Genomic DNA, 17999 nt, shown 5'->3' on the forward strand with positions numbered 1-17999 from the left:
CCTCGAATAGCCATTTTTGTTGAAATAAGCGCCTCGAGTAAATCTTCAACTTTAAGGCTAAGAAGTTCAGATGCTGGAAAGAAAAAAGCCAAGAAACAAAAACAAATATAACATCACAAATTGACTGCAATGCATACTATGTGTGACAACTGATTACAATGCATACGCTGTGTGACGATCGATTTAAATGCATACGCTGTGTGATGATCGATATCTGTACGCTGTGGTACAATCGATTACAGTGCATACGTTGTGTAACAATCGATTACAATGCATACGTTGTGTGACAATCGATTACAATGCATACGCTGTGTAACGATCGATTTAAATGCATACGCTGTGTGATAATCTATATCAACCTGTACGCTGTCTTACAATCGATTACAGTGCATACGTTGTGTAACAATCGATTACAATGCATACGTTGTGTAACAATCGATTACAATGCATACGCTGTGTAACAATCGATTACAATGCATACATTGTGTGACATTGAAAGGGACTAACTAATTCCCTGATTTGTTGGAAACATTTTGGAATATATACATACTTCTACCTCTTCACCGTTGTGAACTACATAAGATCCTGTCCATGAGAGGTTAAAGTAAATCACTTTAAAATTACAAAATTTCACACGGAAACTACGTTTGCATCAAAGAATTAGAAAACACCAATTTCTGGCCTATATGAACGTATTTGTGTTTACAAGATGTTCGCACAAACAACATAAAACTCTTCTCCCGAGCATAACCTAAAATACATTATTTGCATTATATTTTAAACCAATCAAATGTTTCTTTATGCAGTGACAAGTTTTTTTTTTCCATTCTTACACTAAGAACATTTATTTCTGCCATAGACCTACCGTAAACTGCTGGTTCCAAGTCCGAAAGTTCAGACGCCCCAGCCACCGTAGAGGATTCGACGAACTTGATTTCAGTTAGATGGATGACTGCAGCAAGTAGAGAATCTACAACGTGGGGGCTCTAAATTACAAAACATATTGTCATAATGCCGTCTTCATAATAATGAACACTTATTGTACTGATATGAGAGAGAGAGAGAGAGAGACAGACAGACAGACAGACAGACAGAAATGAAATAATAAAGATATGGGACATCTACATTATTATCATAAAACAAGTAGATTTAACAAAAATAGAATGTAGTCTGTTTGACCTTGCAAAAAATAAAACTATTCAACCGATAAGAATATTTAGTATATACCTATCCATTGTCTACCCCAGAAATGGCTAGAATTTTACCGATACTATTGCTTTCTACTTTGGTATTTGAGGCTTGAGCTACGTAAATATTACAAGTTTCCGGGTTACAATAGCAGCGCCCCCTGCAATGGAATGTTGAGACTGGCTATAAGCAAAGGTTTCAAAGTGACGTTATTTAAGAACTATGGCGTTATGTGTAAAATATTTAAAAGGTCCAAACCATTCTGTCAATATAACATTTAACAACAAATATTCTTTTTTTTATTTAGGTAGTATATCCTTAAGGTTCGTCGGAAACAACGTCACATTCGGAAATAGCGTACCAAAATATTAATGTACAGTTCAACACTTTTACGGTAGGGATGGTGAGTTCCCCACATATTGAATTTGACATTATAAGTATTATAATTATAGGTATATAACAAAATTATCATTATTACGGTAATACAATTCGGACTGCAAGATCATGTCTCGTTGTCAGCAAAAATCTATATCATAACCCAACGCTTAGCGTCCCGCAATGATCCGCATTTTCTGTCGCCGACAACAAATACATCTCTCTCTCTCTCTCTCTCTCTCTCTCTCTCTCTCTCTCTCTCTATATATATATATATATATATATATATATATGTGTGTGTGTGTGTGTGTGTGTGTGTGTGTGTGTGTGTCCTTGTGTATGTGTGTATGCGTGCGTGTAATATAATCTTTTACTTTCATTAAATAATCTCACATGAAATACGAACTATAACATTGCAGAACATAGAAAAGTCACATTTTCAGAATCCATTTATATCAATATACGAAAAAAATGGACACTTTTACGTAACGAATTAAATTGTGACCAAAATCTGGTAAATATAGTTCCAATGTGTGCAACCTACATCACTACAGCAGATATTCATTTCCACGTAAAAGAGTGGTTAAACGCACACGTGTATGTTGTGTGGATTGGGGATGGCAAACAATGTACCGATATAATAAAATATTATATACTACTATGTGTCTTGTATTATTGTGTCTATATTTGTCCTGAAGATTTTGCATATCCAGAACGTTTTCATTTTCCTCAATGGCGATGTGAAATTGATTAACCCACATCTGTTTACAAGTCATCATCTATTCCATGCAAGTTGTATCCTTGAAAACCTACAGTCATAAATTAACAGTTCTTTGAACCGATTCCATCCTAATCCTCATTCTTTAGAACATGAACTAAGAAAAATGAACAGGTACATTCCTTTCTGTTCAGCACCACAAAAAAGATGGCCGATCTCCTGTTCTGAATGCTTTCTAAACATGGTTCCATGAAAGTAATACGTACCGTTTGAATTTGCTGTAGAACTTTATTCTGTTCCTTGTACATCTCCTTATATCTCGCTTCGGCAATCAGGCTATCAGGGTCACTCTGCATAATTCTGGGGTTGCAAATATAAAAAATAGTTCATTTGTAAAACCAAGTAAGATTTATAATATTCATTGAAACTGATTGAGTCTTCCGTAATCCCCGGAATCCATTTGACTTCAGAGCGATTTGCATATAAAATTATACATTGTATTCATTTCTTGAATTTTCGTATAATCCATCGATTAGACAAGTAGTCAATGAATCAATCAACCAAACTGCGAACCCAAAGCTTTAAATTTTGTCCAAAAATGTAAGATTTTAAATTTACTGTAATGAGTGTTATTTCTGCCGCACCTCATCTACACCCTGAGGTTCCACACCTCTGCAACATGCTTACCTGTAAGAATTGATGGGTTTCTCAAGCGATAGTGCTTTCAGGGTGTCCTTGGGAGCACCATGAAGCAGCGAATAGAATGCGTGGAAGTTTCCCTCGTTGGTTGACCGGTGAACAACTCTGGACTTTTCTAACATGTAGTCTCTGATAATTACTAGAGGCGAAGAAAGTACAAAATAATATACATGTACAAGAGTTATAACTGTGGGATGCTAGATACCTAAAAATAGTAATGACTATTTTAACTTGCTTTACAACGGACGTACTAGTAATGGAAGTCAGTCTCTGCATTGAGAATTGTCTCAAAACGGACGAACGGTCCGGATGTTATTAATTTCACGAATGGACATATTGACAGTAAACTTAAACAGATTTGAAACGAACTTCAGGAACGTATTAGTTTCTACACAATTTACGTTTATTTTTTTTTAATCATCATTTTACTTGTGTCTTTAATTTATCACTTGTAAACTGTATGCAAATGAGTTACGCAATTTGGCACAGATTTCCGTTCGAATGATTCGTAAAGACAATCGGTGTTCAGGAATCATTTGATCACGTAAAGAACCAATCTGTGTTCAGGAATCATTTGATAACGTAAAGAGTCAATCCGTGTCCAGGAATCATTTGATCACGAAAATAGACCCTACCGTCCATGATATGATTGGTTTACCTCCAGTAAGGTCCCAAGTTTCAGAGAAGCTGAGTTCGAGGTACTTGGCAAAGCGGCTTGAATTGTGATTCATGTGGGTCTTGGCATTCCCGAAAGCTTCCAACAACGGGTTCACCTGTTTAGGAATCAAACCAATGACTTTAAAACCTACGGTCTGATTAATAGAACACGTCATACTTTATCTAAAAACGACAAATTCATACCAGTTTACATTGGCTCTTTTATCGCGTCTTACCATTACAATGACCTTTAACATTTCCCTAATTTTCTTTCATGTAAATCCAGTAATCTGCTATGCCACAGGGAATTGTTGCTTCCCAAAATGAATAATAGTTCATACTCATATAAGTTAGTAAACCGCTCCCGTGGCCTAAATGGTTAGAGCATCTGCATCGGATGTAAAAGATCACGGGTTCGAACCCTGGATGAGCCATACCAATTATCTTTAGAAAATGCACTAGCAAATGCCTCGCTTGGAACTCAGCATTAAGAGGTTAGTGTTAGGACTGGTCGGCCTGGTGTCAGTATAACGTGCCTGGGTGGGACATCATGCTACATGTTTGCGGCACGATGCCCCAGTGCTAGACATAACTATACAAAGTGTCACACTGCAGATATCGATACGATATGACAAAAATTGTTAAATCTACGTTAAAAAACATAAACTGTGCACACAAACCTTATTGCCTTGGCTACCGTAGTTAGGTATCGTCACCGGGGTCAAATGTTATGTTGCTTGCTTGTTCGTGGTAATACCACAAAAGTTAAATATAATACGATTTATTTGTGTCACATGCATGCCTGGCCACTAAAACAAAGTACTTATTTTCGGCTAGAAAGTATTCATGAACGTAAAGTAAGTTACATTTAATCTCATAAATAGTGAAGGATTTTAAGGAAAGGGTAAAATATTCCTCATTTGTCGTTGCATAGCTTTCACATAAAAAACAACTGATTAACACTTCTGGAATAATGTTATAAGTATATATTCAACATTTCAAGAAATATAGTAGACGGTTTATATAGCATCAACTGTGACAGAGTAAACAAAAGCACCGATACCTTTATGATCTTTTCATGCAATTCCTTGTTGTCACTTTGACACATGTGAACGAAATGTTTAACCATGAATTTTGTGCTCTCTGTTTTTCCGGCACCGGATTCTCCTGTAACGATGATAACCTGATCTGTTTCTGACTCACGCATGCGTCGAAACGCACGTGCAGCGGTATGAAACACATGAGGCGCTGGTATTTCTGAGAAATTTTGCCAGTCATATTGGTTGTGTTGCTGATAAAGGAAAAACAAATATTTAAAAGAAATGGTGTAACTTTAACTATTTTTGAAGCTTTGATAGGCTCAATAAGATATGTCATACAAACAATGTAAATAATAACATCAGAAACAACAACAAACAAATAAAAAATGTAGTTGTCAATATATCACATTGTCCATGTAGATCATGTTCATTCCTTCAATCCAAAGGTTTTCACTTCCTGTCTGGGAACGAACAAAATTTCAAGACTGACTTATCATGGAAATCTACCCGAACTTTTAAGCTTTTATTCGGTTGAATTTATGTACGCAACGATTGTGCGAGTAAATACATACTTATTTAAACTAACATCTATGCTTCTTTCCTTAAAATCATATAACTTTCATAGTCCAGACCGTAGTGTGTTGGTAAATGATTTAACTTTCCAAATAGAGAGGTGTGTCTTCCGAAAGGGGTCGGAGTGGAGTTTTTTTTGCAGGAAATGTCTCACTCATTGGAATACTCATCATATGAACAATTAAAATGAACCACATTAAAATTCACGCCTGATATTGGATTTATCGAAACAACATGTTATCTTGACATATTATTTTGGAATTCATCAAAAAGCGCTAGTTTATAAGGATGACAGGTGGTGGTGGGGGTGCAATTAGGCACTTAAGTGATCTTTATAACAGGTCAGGCCAGCTTATGTTGGAATTTTCCAACAACATTATGTCACAACAGTGCAGGAAGCGTAAACGGTTTGGGTAAATACTAATGATTATATTTTGACTATGAATAACTAATAACTAAACCCGACGAAAAACAATGATCATAAAAGTATTTGATAAGTAGAATATGTTCCATGATGGCCATGCCCACGTTACAACTGGAGCCACATGGCACACGTTGTAATAGCATCTTTAATGCATGTTATAACTAAAGTGCACCAATAACCGAGTTACAATTGGATTCCTACGTATGCCACGTTATACTTCGAAGAAACAAGTTCTAATAGGATCCATGACCATATCCACGTTATCACAGACCCCATGCCCATACCCACATTATTATACAATCTATGAACATACCCGCGTTATAATAGAATCTGTACCCGCGTTATAATATAATCTATAGCCCGCGTTATAATAGAATCTATAGCCCGCGTTATAATAGAATATATAGCCCGCGTTATAATAGAATATATAGCCTGCGTTATAAAAGAATATATAGCCCGCGTTATAATAGAATATATAGCCCGCATTATAATAGAATATATAGCCCGCGTTATAATAGAATATATAGCCCGCGTTATAATAGAATATATAGCCCGTGTTATAATAGAATACATAGCCCGCGTTATAATAGAATATATAGCCCGCGTTATACTAGAATATATAGCCCGCGTTATAATAGAATATATACCCATACCTGCATTATAACATAATCTATGCCTATTACCTAATTTTTTGACAGGATTACAAACGCACATTATAATATAATACATGGCTAGGATCCATATGCCACGAAACAATAGGATCTGTAATCGTAGTCACCGTTATAATATGATCTGTAGCTCACGTTACGATAGAGGCATCAACGATGAAGGGTGTTAAATTCAGGAACCTTTGTATCAGGATCGCTGTATCAAGGTCAACGTAAGGCCTCTGATATTTCATATAATATACCGGCATCAATACAGTAAATATTTACCCACCATATGTAGCTACAGTATTATTTTCCTCATTCGATCCAGTAAAAGTACAAGGCAATATTTTAATAAGAATAGACAAATGATGATATTTAATATTGTTGCATAGTTCAGCGTAGTATTCACCTTTCATATAGTTTTCATTACCATTATGGGGATTCTTTTTATTTCTTCTGGCCCCTTTTTTCATTAATAATAAGAAAAAGAGAAGGTTCAACTGTATAGACACAGAAAGATTTAAGTTGTAAACCACTAGTCAGGACTCTTACTTACACTCTTTCCAAATATCGGCAGCTCCTTGCACGGGTTCAAAGCTATGAGTATGTCTCCACAGTTTGTCTACAAAGAAAACTACGACAAGATACAATTACACGTTTTGTTTCATTTGTCTTTTCGTTAAATTTGTTATGTATTTGTCCTGTCTGTTTTGTCATTTTTTGCGCACTCAAGCGAATGAAATATAATACGATTGAAGTATATTGTCATTCAGTACAAAATGCATGTATTTGATATGCATGTAGAAATCATGTAAATAAAATTGTACATGAACATAATAAATAATCATTAGAAACACGTATTATCCGTTCTTAAAGTAATATAGTTACGATACGGTATTTGAAACTATTCAGTGGAACCTGGTGTGCAATTCGTGTGTAGTTGTTTTTTTTTTTGTGGCGGACAGTATACCTAGTGAAGGAAGAACCCAATGCAACCCGTAAAAGATCCACCAACTCAACGGGAAACGACTGGCAGCATTTCTCACTTACCCAAATTGACCAAGCTCGAGACTCGAACCAACGCGGACAGAAGTAAGATGGCGGTGATCGGTAAAGGTACGCCTTTAAGACGATTGGACCATCTGGGGCCTCCATATTATATAGGAGAACAAATCTTTTGCAACGACGACACTAATTATTAGCATATTACTTATGCATGTAGCATCATGTTCTAAAGAAGTTGTTATCTAAAACTGTTGTTAAAAATAAGAGACTGATACTGGACGTTTAACCATTATAACACTGCATTTATATGATATGGATTGGTTCTTGTCCATAGAAAACGTTTTGCACGCATGCGTTACTCTCTGCGCAACCATGGTCATTTGGGTTCGGACTCGTTTTGGACTTTTAGAAAAATATTCAGATACATTAAGAACCAAGCTAGATCAAATTATTCAAGCAGTATACTCTCACATTTCTTTTATAAAGAATACGAATAGCCCAGACGATGATGCCTGATTTTCCGGACACATTTATTTGGTGCTGTGAACTGTTTAGAGAATCTATATAGCCACGTAGGGGTACGTTTGATGCAGACTGATAACGATGATAAAATCAATACTCTTGGCTACATTTTAGATGACATTACAGCAGATACAAGCACAAGTATGAACAACTTTACTTGACTCTGAAAGAACACTGCCCAATCAGCATACGATAGTGTGCATCCATTGGTTCAATTAATCGTCGATAAAACACAGTAATCCTTTAGACAAAGTAAAAGGCTTCTATCGTTCTTGTATTTTTGAAAAATATTGTGTGACATTCTAATCAATTGATTGTGATGCTTGTATACAATTATTATACCTATCATATAACTCTTAGTTACAAAATGTCGAAGAACGATTAGAAAATGAAAGTACTTCATCGCAAAAAGATATAGCTAAAAACACTGTATGTCAAGCAAACAAATTTCGATAAGTCGTTTTAGTGAACTTTCCACCGCCTGACTTTATGGGTTATACATGGTAGACGAGTTTCGATAATCAAAACAGCACAGGTTACCGCATTATCTCGTTGATCGAAAGCGTAGGGTGCATGCCTCAAGTAAGTTCACTAATGAAGCTGATAGATGTAAACTCTGAAACATTAATTGTCATAAATTCAGACAAATACTCTCTACAACTGAACTAAAACTTAAGACAAAAGTGTCCGAACATAAATGATTTTTAATAGCTAGATAGTCTGTTCTTTGCCCCATCCCTGAAGTCTACATTTCGAGCAAATGTGATATTCATGATTTAAATAAACGAGGAAACATGTCTGATTTAAAATTACCTTACCTGTTATGTTTGCTACTATACATTTTCTTCTTAATGTAGTCTTTAATGAGCAGCACAAATCAAATAAGTGATAATTTGGAAATATATTTACAACATGAAAGCAAGCAAATCTATATGGAAAACATTGTGTGAATCCACGATAAAGCATCATTTCCCCATAAGTGATTGGTTTGGATTGCTTTGGTGTTTTACGACATAGCAAAAGAAGTGGGTAATTTAGTGTCCAGGTACTTGGAGTATAATTATTTTCCTCTAGAACTCATTGAGGTAGTCGATCCTGATTAAATGAATGCAGCACAAAGTAATCATATATATTTCAATAAACGAAGTAAAATATACGTTGTATTAATTTGAAAATATAATACCACCTGATAAATATAAATAGATAAACCTGACATGACACTTTGATTTTCGGAAGTACAGATGGAGAACTTTTGTATGTTTACATTGAAGATATTTAGAAAGGAATACACAAAAGTAGAAATTTGACACAGTGAAACAAATTAGTGATCAATTGACTCTAATCTGTCCAAAAATGAGAAAATTATGTATGATATGTTGTCACCCTGTTCTATGTGTCGCACTGCTTTCAGGTTGTAAACTATTTTTGGGGCCTCGAGTGACCGGGTGGTCTAAAGCGCACTCCGTTACGCATCACTGCCATCTCAGCTCTGTCTGCGTGGGTACGAGTCTGGGATTCGGCTAATGTGGATATGTGAGAAAGCTTGCCAGTAGCTTCTCGTGGGTCGGTGGTTCTTTCTGGGGTTTTCCCAGGTTCTTCCTCCACCATTAATACTGGCCGCCTATCGTGTGCTGAAAAATGGCGTTAAACCCTATAACAGCAGCATGTACACCTTTTTAGCATTTTTCACAATGCGTGCTCGGCACTGGAATCACGTCTCACACGAGATTGTAACACTGGTCTATTATAATTATGACCTTTGCGAAATAGTTTCACTTATTCCGACGGAGTCCGATTTACTCCATTGAATGATACGTAATTCCCTCTAAAACTTCCTAGTGTAATGCATAATCTGGTGCATGGATATATTTGAAAGAGGCATATAAAACCTTTGCAATGTGACACCATTCATACTGAATGCAAAGTCTCAACGCACGACCTCCTGTATAGAAATATTGATAGCTTTCATACATTACGTCCTGTATATGCATTCAAAGTACGAAGTACAAAATGGGTAACAGTTAATATAGAGCCTTTGAACATTCTTTTCAGATGAAGCTTTGCTGCTTTTCGATACGCATAAATATTAATCAGTCGCGGGTGAAATATCACTAGTGATTTTACAAACATTGTTGATTTACTTTTCTTTTCTAGCTGTTTTGTTCGTTAGGTATGTTCTCTTTTCTTTCTTCTTTTCTTCTTAATATTGACGTCAAATTTTGACATTGGGACTGTGTATAGAAATCAACTGCACAGATTACGAGTTATAGGGCGAATACTGTAATTCTTTTCCACATACAGAAATTAATTTATTACTACAGTCTTCTGAGGTGTGGTAAATTCCATCCAATTCTTAATGAATTTCCCACGTCTGAACATAGAGAGATAACAAATATCACTATTTTGTCATTCATTATATGAAACGTATACGAAGCGAGCAGTAAGTCCATAGTCGAATTTATTGACCAGTGGAATAACTAATTGCATGAAAGTACGATATATTTGGAAAGTTCTGCTACTTTAAACGATATTTCATGGTAAATAATACATGAAAAGTTAAATTAAACTAATATTCAGTTTGTCATATAAACTATATCTCTTAAAGATGTTATTCTACGATTAAAAAGACATTCTATGGGACAAAGTATCTGAAAGACACCGTGCATGTTAAATCAAACAACCAATAAGAAGACAATACCAAACTACTTAAGGATTTATTTTAATCGTACAAACATGAGGAACAGACTACCAACCTAATTAATTTTTCTATCTGTATACTTACCTACCTATATGAAATTGTCATATCTGCAGGTAACGGTACAGATCGATATTTGTTACATATTCTTCGGTAGTAATGTGAAGCATTTTTATATAAAGGGTATTGTTCTGTATTGCATTGATATATAAACTGACATATATACAGTTGAACAATTGACTGCGCTCATACTGACTAAATAAACATTGACAGATAGATAGATAGATAGATCGATATATCGATAGATAGATAGATAGACAGACAGACAGACAGACAGATAGATAGATAGATAGATAGATAGATAGATAGATAGATAGATAGATAGATATAGTGCACATTTTGTCTTACTAAATCCTGCATCAATTTATCCATAGCATAAATTGTACTCTCTTCTCCAAGAGAGTATTCTCTGTTCAATGGGCGAAGCTCTGTGTGTGTGTGTGTGTGTGTGTGTGTGTGTGTGTGTGTGTGAGAGAGAGAGAGAGAGAGAGAGAGAGAGAGAGAAGGAGAGAGAGTTTTCTTACGTATATGATATCTTTCTCGTATCTTGTCTTCAAAACTTTTAAAATAATTGTGTTGTCTAGTTGTTCCAGCTGGGACAAATCGTCTGTATTATCAGCCTTCATTTTGTTGATTCCTGTTCTGACTTAGGTATGGCACAGTTACCTTCAGATCAGATATATAAAATGGCTCTATTATGAAATAGTCTCTTTTGTTGTGGTAGTCAGTACAAAGCGAAATCAATAACTCTCAATAGCTTTCGTCAATGTTTTCAAAAGCCTATTTCTATTGAGTATTTACCATTGGTTTAAAGTCATGCTTTCATGTCAGCAAATTAATCCTTCCAGTACAAATTTGCATTTTGGTAAAAACATCGATTAATTCCGTGTACCATTATTTAGAGGATATGCTGTTTTTAATCTACAATATGTTCATTTAAGCATAAGATAAATTCCTCTGGATTTTCAATATAACGGTTGTAACTTTGTCCATGCAGTGAATATACAGCCTTTACCCGTGTACATAAGCAAAGAAACAATATACTTCTTAGTTCATCGCTCACCACCAATCCCGCGTGGCAGAAACCAGGAAGTTCTAACGAGGCAAATAAAGGCATTCAACGGAGGTTTTAATCCATTGTATTGGTTGGATATGTGTATAAAAATGTTTTACGTGTATATTCATGGCATGTCCATGGTTCAGATATATCCAAAGGCGCCCGTATAATATTTTTTTCCGAGGCTGGCTTCAAACATGTAGTGGTCGGCCATTAAATTTTTACTGATGTAGCAAAAGTATTTTTTGAGTGAAATGGGGAGGAAGGGATGCAAGTATCAAACCCTTGCCACTATGTGCAGGCGCCGATGGGTGGATCTCTACATTTCTCCGTCGAGAGAACTAACAATTGCACGCACAAAGGACACATGTTGTCTTGAAAAGCATTCAATATTAGCATTTCTCTATATATGACCTGATACAGATCCAATTATCGTGAAACATTGCAGTTAACATTTATAGTAGCATGAAAACATTTGAAAATTAATTGAAAAATTATGCAATTATTGCTTATTTCGACCTTAAAGCCAATTTTTTATTTTTGTAGTAATTGAACACAGCTACAACTGAACATAATGATGGAAATTAACAATAGGCTTTGTGCAAACATACATATAATGAAATCAAAATAAGTACATCTGAAACATAAAAGGTCCGTAGCTACTAGACCAAGGGGTCGGCAACCTATTTTACATAGTGTGCCACTTTTTTTCTTCAGGATTAATTACAAAAAGAACGTACCACTAGCAAGAGAGTAGCACTGTTAAAAGTAAGATTTTTTGGCTGCCACTTACGTGCTATACAAAACCTCTTGATGTGCCATCTTATGGCACGCGTACCGTTAAATGTCTGTCTCTGGACTAGACCCTGCGACAGTCAGTCAGTTACAAAAGAACACACGAAATAGCAATACTCATGTAACCCATATGACGTGTTGTATGGTTCCTTGCTTCGTATGATACCTGTGTTGTACTCCGCTATACATACAGCAGAGTGACACGCAGGGAGCATGTGAATAAGGGAACCAGACTATATGATGTACTGTCGAATCAACAGAACCACCTTCGAAATAAATCAAATAACAAGAGAACAAAAACGAATCGTCCTAATAATATTAAAAGAGAGAGAGAGTATTCATGAACACTTGTATTATTATCAATGCAGTTATTGCATTTTAACAATACATTCATTAAGGTGGATTTAATAAATATCAAACTAAAAATAAATAGTAATTTCATCGATTCAAATATGAGATTTGATTTCGTTTGTTTATCTTTCTTTCATTGCAACATTCTTTCCTTTGCTTTCTTTCTTCTGTTTATTTTAGGCGAGAAACAAGAAACATAATAAGTATGAAGGAGTTGTTGCTTGAAGAAGTCTGATATTCATTTCAAGCTGGCTCACTCTACGAAATCTGATACAAAGTCAGCCAACTAGATTGTAAGACTGGTTTTGTAATTCTCTATCAACTAAGTTCGGATTTATTTGCCTTCAACCCTTTTATCTTTCTGCTAGGTTCTTTTTGCATCCGCTGAACAACAACGAATGGAAGTGTACTGAGAATACATACAGAGAGAGAGAGAGAGAGAGAGAGAGAGAGAGAGAGAAATGTATTTGTGTGTGTTTGTGCACGTAAAAATAGTTATCAACGATAAATTTTGTAAAGAACGTTGTTGTTGTTTTAGGGTTTAACGCCATTTTTCAGCACAAGATAGGCTATACATGGCGGCCAGTATTAATGGTGCAGGAAGAACCCGGGAAAACCCTGGAAAGAACCACCGACCCACGAGAAGCTACTGGCAAGATTTCTTGCATACCCACATTGCCCGAATCCGAGACTCGAACCCACACAGACAGATGTGAGATGGCAGTGATCCGTAACTGAGAGCGCTTTGGACCACTCGGCCACTCGTGGCCCCTGTACAGAATGTAAACATTCATTGAAGTTGTGTTGAGTTATAAGATTTTCTGATAACTTATTAAAAAAAAAACAGTAGCAACTTGTAATTATCCGTTTAAACTCGTGGAAAGTAAGAACCTGCTGACTTATGGGAACAAGACGTCATTAATTCGAACTAGAAAGATAACAGTAACATGAAGTTTTGTTATTTATAAAATTATTCATTTTCTATTATTGTTTCCAAATCTATCTTAAGAAGGTTCATAGTGAACTAAAAATAAACTCTTTTACAAGTTTGTATGAAATGGTCAAAGGACAAAATTAAAAGAAATACTGCTGTGAAGGACTGTCATGGCGTGGATGTACTACGTTTGGTAAATATATTATATATCTGTACATGCTTTCACCTAACAAGGCTCAGACAAATTTTGTCTGATAAGTTTAAATGCAAAAACCTATTACAATTTTGAGATCAAGAATTTATGTTTTTGAACACATTTTTAATAATTAGAAAATGGATATGAGCCCTGTTTCGGATTAGGGTTTTAAAGCATATTGAGAAAAAATTTGATAATTGAATATTACTACTACTGGAGGTTTTTGTGATTTTTTAGAAGCGCAAATACGGTTTAATTTTTATAGTATCATATATGGAAAGGTGTATTACAAACATGATTTCAAAAACTTTTTAATTGTTTAATAATTTTGTTCATGAACGAGTTTTTATAGTTTTAAAAATACCTTTTCTGTTAAACTTAGTTTCTTGAATCAGGAAAAGTAAAAAAGTAAACTTGCAGCTGCAAAGTCATAAAAATAAAGATGGTGCATGAACAAACGGGATGCCAACAATTAGAAAAAAAATAGAGACATACATAGCTCGAGTTAATAGGCAAGAAGACTTTGCTTTAATTGACTGCAGCTATTCTGAGAAGTTTTGCTTTTGCCCAAACACGTAGTCGCTATATTAAGAAATACAATCTTGATACAAGGATGAGAAAATGGAATTTGCATAATTAATAAGAATAATTAAAAATGAAGTTGCGGTTTATCCAGTCTTGTTAAGAGGTCAGTTAATACATGTTTCAGCATATGTCAAGTGTTCTTTCTTTGGCTGAGTTATATGTTTAGCACAGGTCCAAAGCGTGTCCAACACCTACGTATTAGGGAAAGTCGGGCCAGTTTGTCCTCCTAACTTCGTGTGACCACGTGGTGAAATAGGTCAGAATATTGACCATACTATTCACAACGAGAAACATCAAGATCTCAGTAGCAGCAGAGGGGGCGAATCGGACATTTTGTCCAATCGTTATTTTGCTTAATTATTACTTCTGCACTCAGCGGATCCGGTGTCGTCAGCGCCTGGTAAAAAAAAAACGACGACGGTCCATCCTACACGATGGTGACGTCATTTGGTTTAATTAACACCTTCTGCGCGCCGATCCCCAGCGTCGTCAGCGTCCGGTAAGCACATCGACGACCGCGTCGATGTCATCGCCCCCCCCTGCTGCTATGATCTTACAAACAGAGTGATCACTAACTCCTCCTCTTGCAGATCAATTAGGTTATTTGACTGATCGGTAAGTCTGAAATTAATTCTCGTTAAAAACCGATCATGGCATCGCATATAGACCGGATTAATCGGACTCTCAATGATCAAAAATCCCGGAGGGGCTGTTGGTGAAAACGAATAAAGGATATACCCCTGTTGAGCTTGATTTGATTGCTTGGTATCCACCTGATAACTCCCTTCGATAACATCACACACTAGATTGATCGCTATCACTGATGCGATATTTACGTTGTATGGAGCAATATGCCTACCACCATCTCCGTTATCGTGTCTGAGGATAGTTGATGGGGGGGGTGTCCGCGGGTGGATTCTCAGGCCATCCTAGTATGGTTCTTATTGAACTGTTATAAATATCAACCATATACCCCGGTGTGCTTATTTCAATCGTCGACGATAACGTCGGTTCATGAACCGTAATAGCGATTTTTGATTCCTTTCCTGTGATCGATTTTATCCTGCGTTGAAATTCTTTATTGATTTGCTCTATTTGGTATGACCCAGTTGGTATTGTAACCTCCTCCCAGTTTGGGGTCCCATCGGGTTTATTTGTCCGTGCAAAAACCAGCGAGTTATTAGGTTGTTGTCCGTTAAATGCGTCCGCTCGGATATTAGGCCAACTGTGATATACTCGCAATTTTGCCAGCGCTATTTCCTTTACTGGAACCGGTGATGGGAAGTTCACACTGAATTCGGGTTTCGTTGATGTTATCGATATCATACTTGTTTGTACCGGAGTGGTGTTCTCCGCGATCCGCTGAAGTAATTGAGACCCTTCGGGGTTCAGCGACATTATTATTATTCGTTGTTTTTAGTGTCTAATTTTAACAACCAGGTGGTTTCGGCTTCCAGTTGAAAATCCTCGATTTTTGACATCGCGGAGCTATATAACTGGACCATCGTGGAGAATTCAACATCGGATACGAACAAATTATCAATCGATAACGAGATCAACCCGGATAATTTCGAGTATGCGTCGGATACTATTTGATGTTTTACTGTATACTCGTTGAGTTTTTTCTGAAAACACGATGATATCTTCCTAGTGATTGCGTTGGCAACTCCAGCAACTGTTGTCATTGCGGAGACAGCGATTGGAACAGCGATCGGGGTTATCGTGGTCACCGTGGATAAAATAACACCGGCGCCAGCTACTATACCCGACACCGAGTACACGACCGCGTCGATGGCGGTTATTTTACGACGGTATTTTTTTATTTTTACACGGTATTGTTCGGAAAGCGTTTTCAAGTTCGCGGAAAATTCTTTTGCGGTATCGAATCGATATTGATGTGACGTCGGTGATACCTCTGATTCAACTTCCTTGGTGGTCATTTTTATTTTAAAAGAGCTAGTGTTTTTAATTACTTAGATTCGCTGCAAATTCCACATACCATGTAATGTTTGCCCGGGCTAGATTTCTATCAACGGCATAAATTGTAAACTGTTCAGTTGCGTTCTTGTCTATAATTGTTGATATTGTATTGTTAAACCCGGATGAACTCGACGATAATATATTAAACTGCATCATTGAAACCAGTGTCAATCGATAAATGCCCTTAACAGTTGCGGTGATATTTACTGTATTCTGTGTAGGAGTCCAATCGAATGATCCATGCCGAATTGTGTATACTGTGTTGATGATGTTCTCATGAGGGATTTTTATTTTTTCGAATTGCTCTGCTACTCTCGGTAGTCCGTCTTTAATCGCTTCAACATCAGTTTTAATCGTTCCTATTTCCTGTATATGCGTGTCCACATCTTTTTTGTTCGCTGCAACATTAGTTTTGATTGTTTCTATTTCCCGTGTATTCTCGGTTATACTTTTTTTGTTTGCTGCAACATCAAGTTTGATTGTTCCTATTTCATATGTATGCACGTCTATACCCTTTTTGTTCGCTGCAACATCAGTTTTGATTAATCCTATTCCCCGCCAATACGCGTCTATATTTTTTTTGTTCGCTTCAATATCAGTTTTGATTGTTCCTATTTCCTGTGTATGCGTGTCCGTATTATTTATGATCGTTGTAACATCAGTTTTGATTGTTTCTATTTTCCGTCCATGCGAGTCTACATTATTTATGATCGTTGCAACATTAGCGCCGATTATTCCTATTTCCCGTTCATGCACGTCTACACTCCTTTTGTTCGTTGCAACATCAGTTTTGATTGTTTCTATTTCCTGTCTATACGCAGTAATATCATTTATAGTTATTGTAATCTCATCCGGTTTGACATTTTTTTTACCAAGGAATTTATCAACGGCGCTATCAACCCTGTTAAAATTTTTTCGTAACGAGGTAAATTGGCCCGACAGCGTCGTAAACTCCAAAATAGTATTTTTTATTGTTGCAAGATTCGGTTCGGTTACCGTCGGGGTTCCAAAAAAACTAGCGGTAGTGAGTTGTATATCGGTGACAGATTTTTTCACCTCGGTGGCAGATTTTTTCACATGCGCGTCAAGTTCGATCACGGATTCATTCAACCTTATAGTACCGTCTCGGATTAATTCTATTATTCTCTCTATCTCCACTATATGTTTACCTGGTCTGAGTCGTCCGTCGCTGGTATACAGCGCGATAGCGTTCTCGGCGGCATCACGCTGTCGTATTAAAACGTCATTCAGTGACACATTACCGGATTTCAATTTACCCTGGCGGTCTTGAAATACAACTATTTCGCCCGGGTCAACACTGGTTAAATTCAACGTATCAGCGATTTCATCCTCAATTAGTTTTTTTATGTCGGCGACGGCCGTTTCCGTGGATTCTTTCAGCGCCGAAACCGGTCGTCCCCAAATATCAATCATCGTTATTGTAAAAAAAACCAGCGTTTCTAATTAACCCGCCGGGCCTCTACGACCCCACTAG

The 17999-nt window shown here is 36.5% G+C and overlaps 1 protein-coding gene across 1 annotated transcript in view; it reads right to left on the reverse strand.

Moving 5' to 3' along the window:
- Window positions 1–11620, reverse strand: part of LOC149792015 (unconventional myosin-Ic-like) — a 42743-nt gene extending 31123 nt beyond the window's left edge. Inside the window, exons 1-8 of the mRNA XM_089970508.1 lie at window positions 11131–11620; window positions 6881–6946; window positions 4701–4928; window positions 3639–3753; window positions 2969–3119; window positions 2548–2641; window positions 866–986; window positions 2–73 (exon numbers count right to left, since the gene is read on the reverse strand). Of these exons, the coding sequence (XP_089826634.1) occupies window positions 2–73; window positions 866–986; window positions 2548–2641; window positions 2969–3119; window positions 3639–3753; window positions 4701–4928; window positions 6881–6946; window positions 11131–11232 (949 nt within the window). The 5' untranslated portion in view covers window positions 11233–11620. The remainder of the gene's footprint in view (window position 1; window positions 74–865; window positions 987–2547; window positions 2642–2968; window positions 3120–3638; window positions 3754–4700; window positions 4929–6880; window positions 6947–11130) is intronic.
- Between the last annotated feature and the right edge of the window lie 6379 nt (window positions 11621–17999).

The sequence above is a fragment of the Sinohyriopsis cumingii genome, chromosome 9 (assembly GCF_028554795.1).
Source record: "Sinohyriopsis cumingii isolate HCF-2022 chromosome 9, ASM2855479v2, whole genome shotgun sequence".
Lineage (NCBI taxonomy): Eukaryota > Metazoa > Mollusca > Bivalvia > Unionida > Unionidae > Sinohyriopsis > Sinohyriopsis cumingii.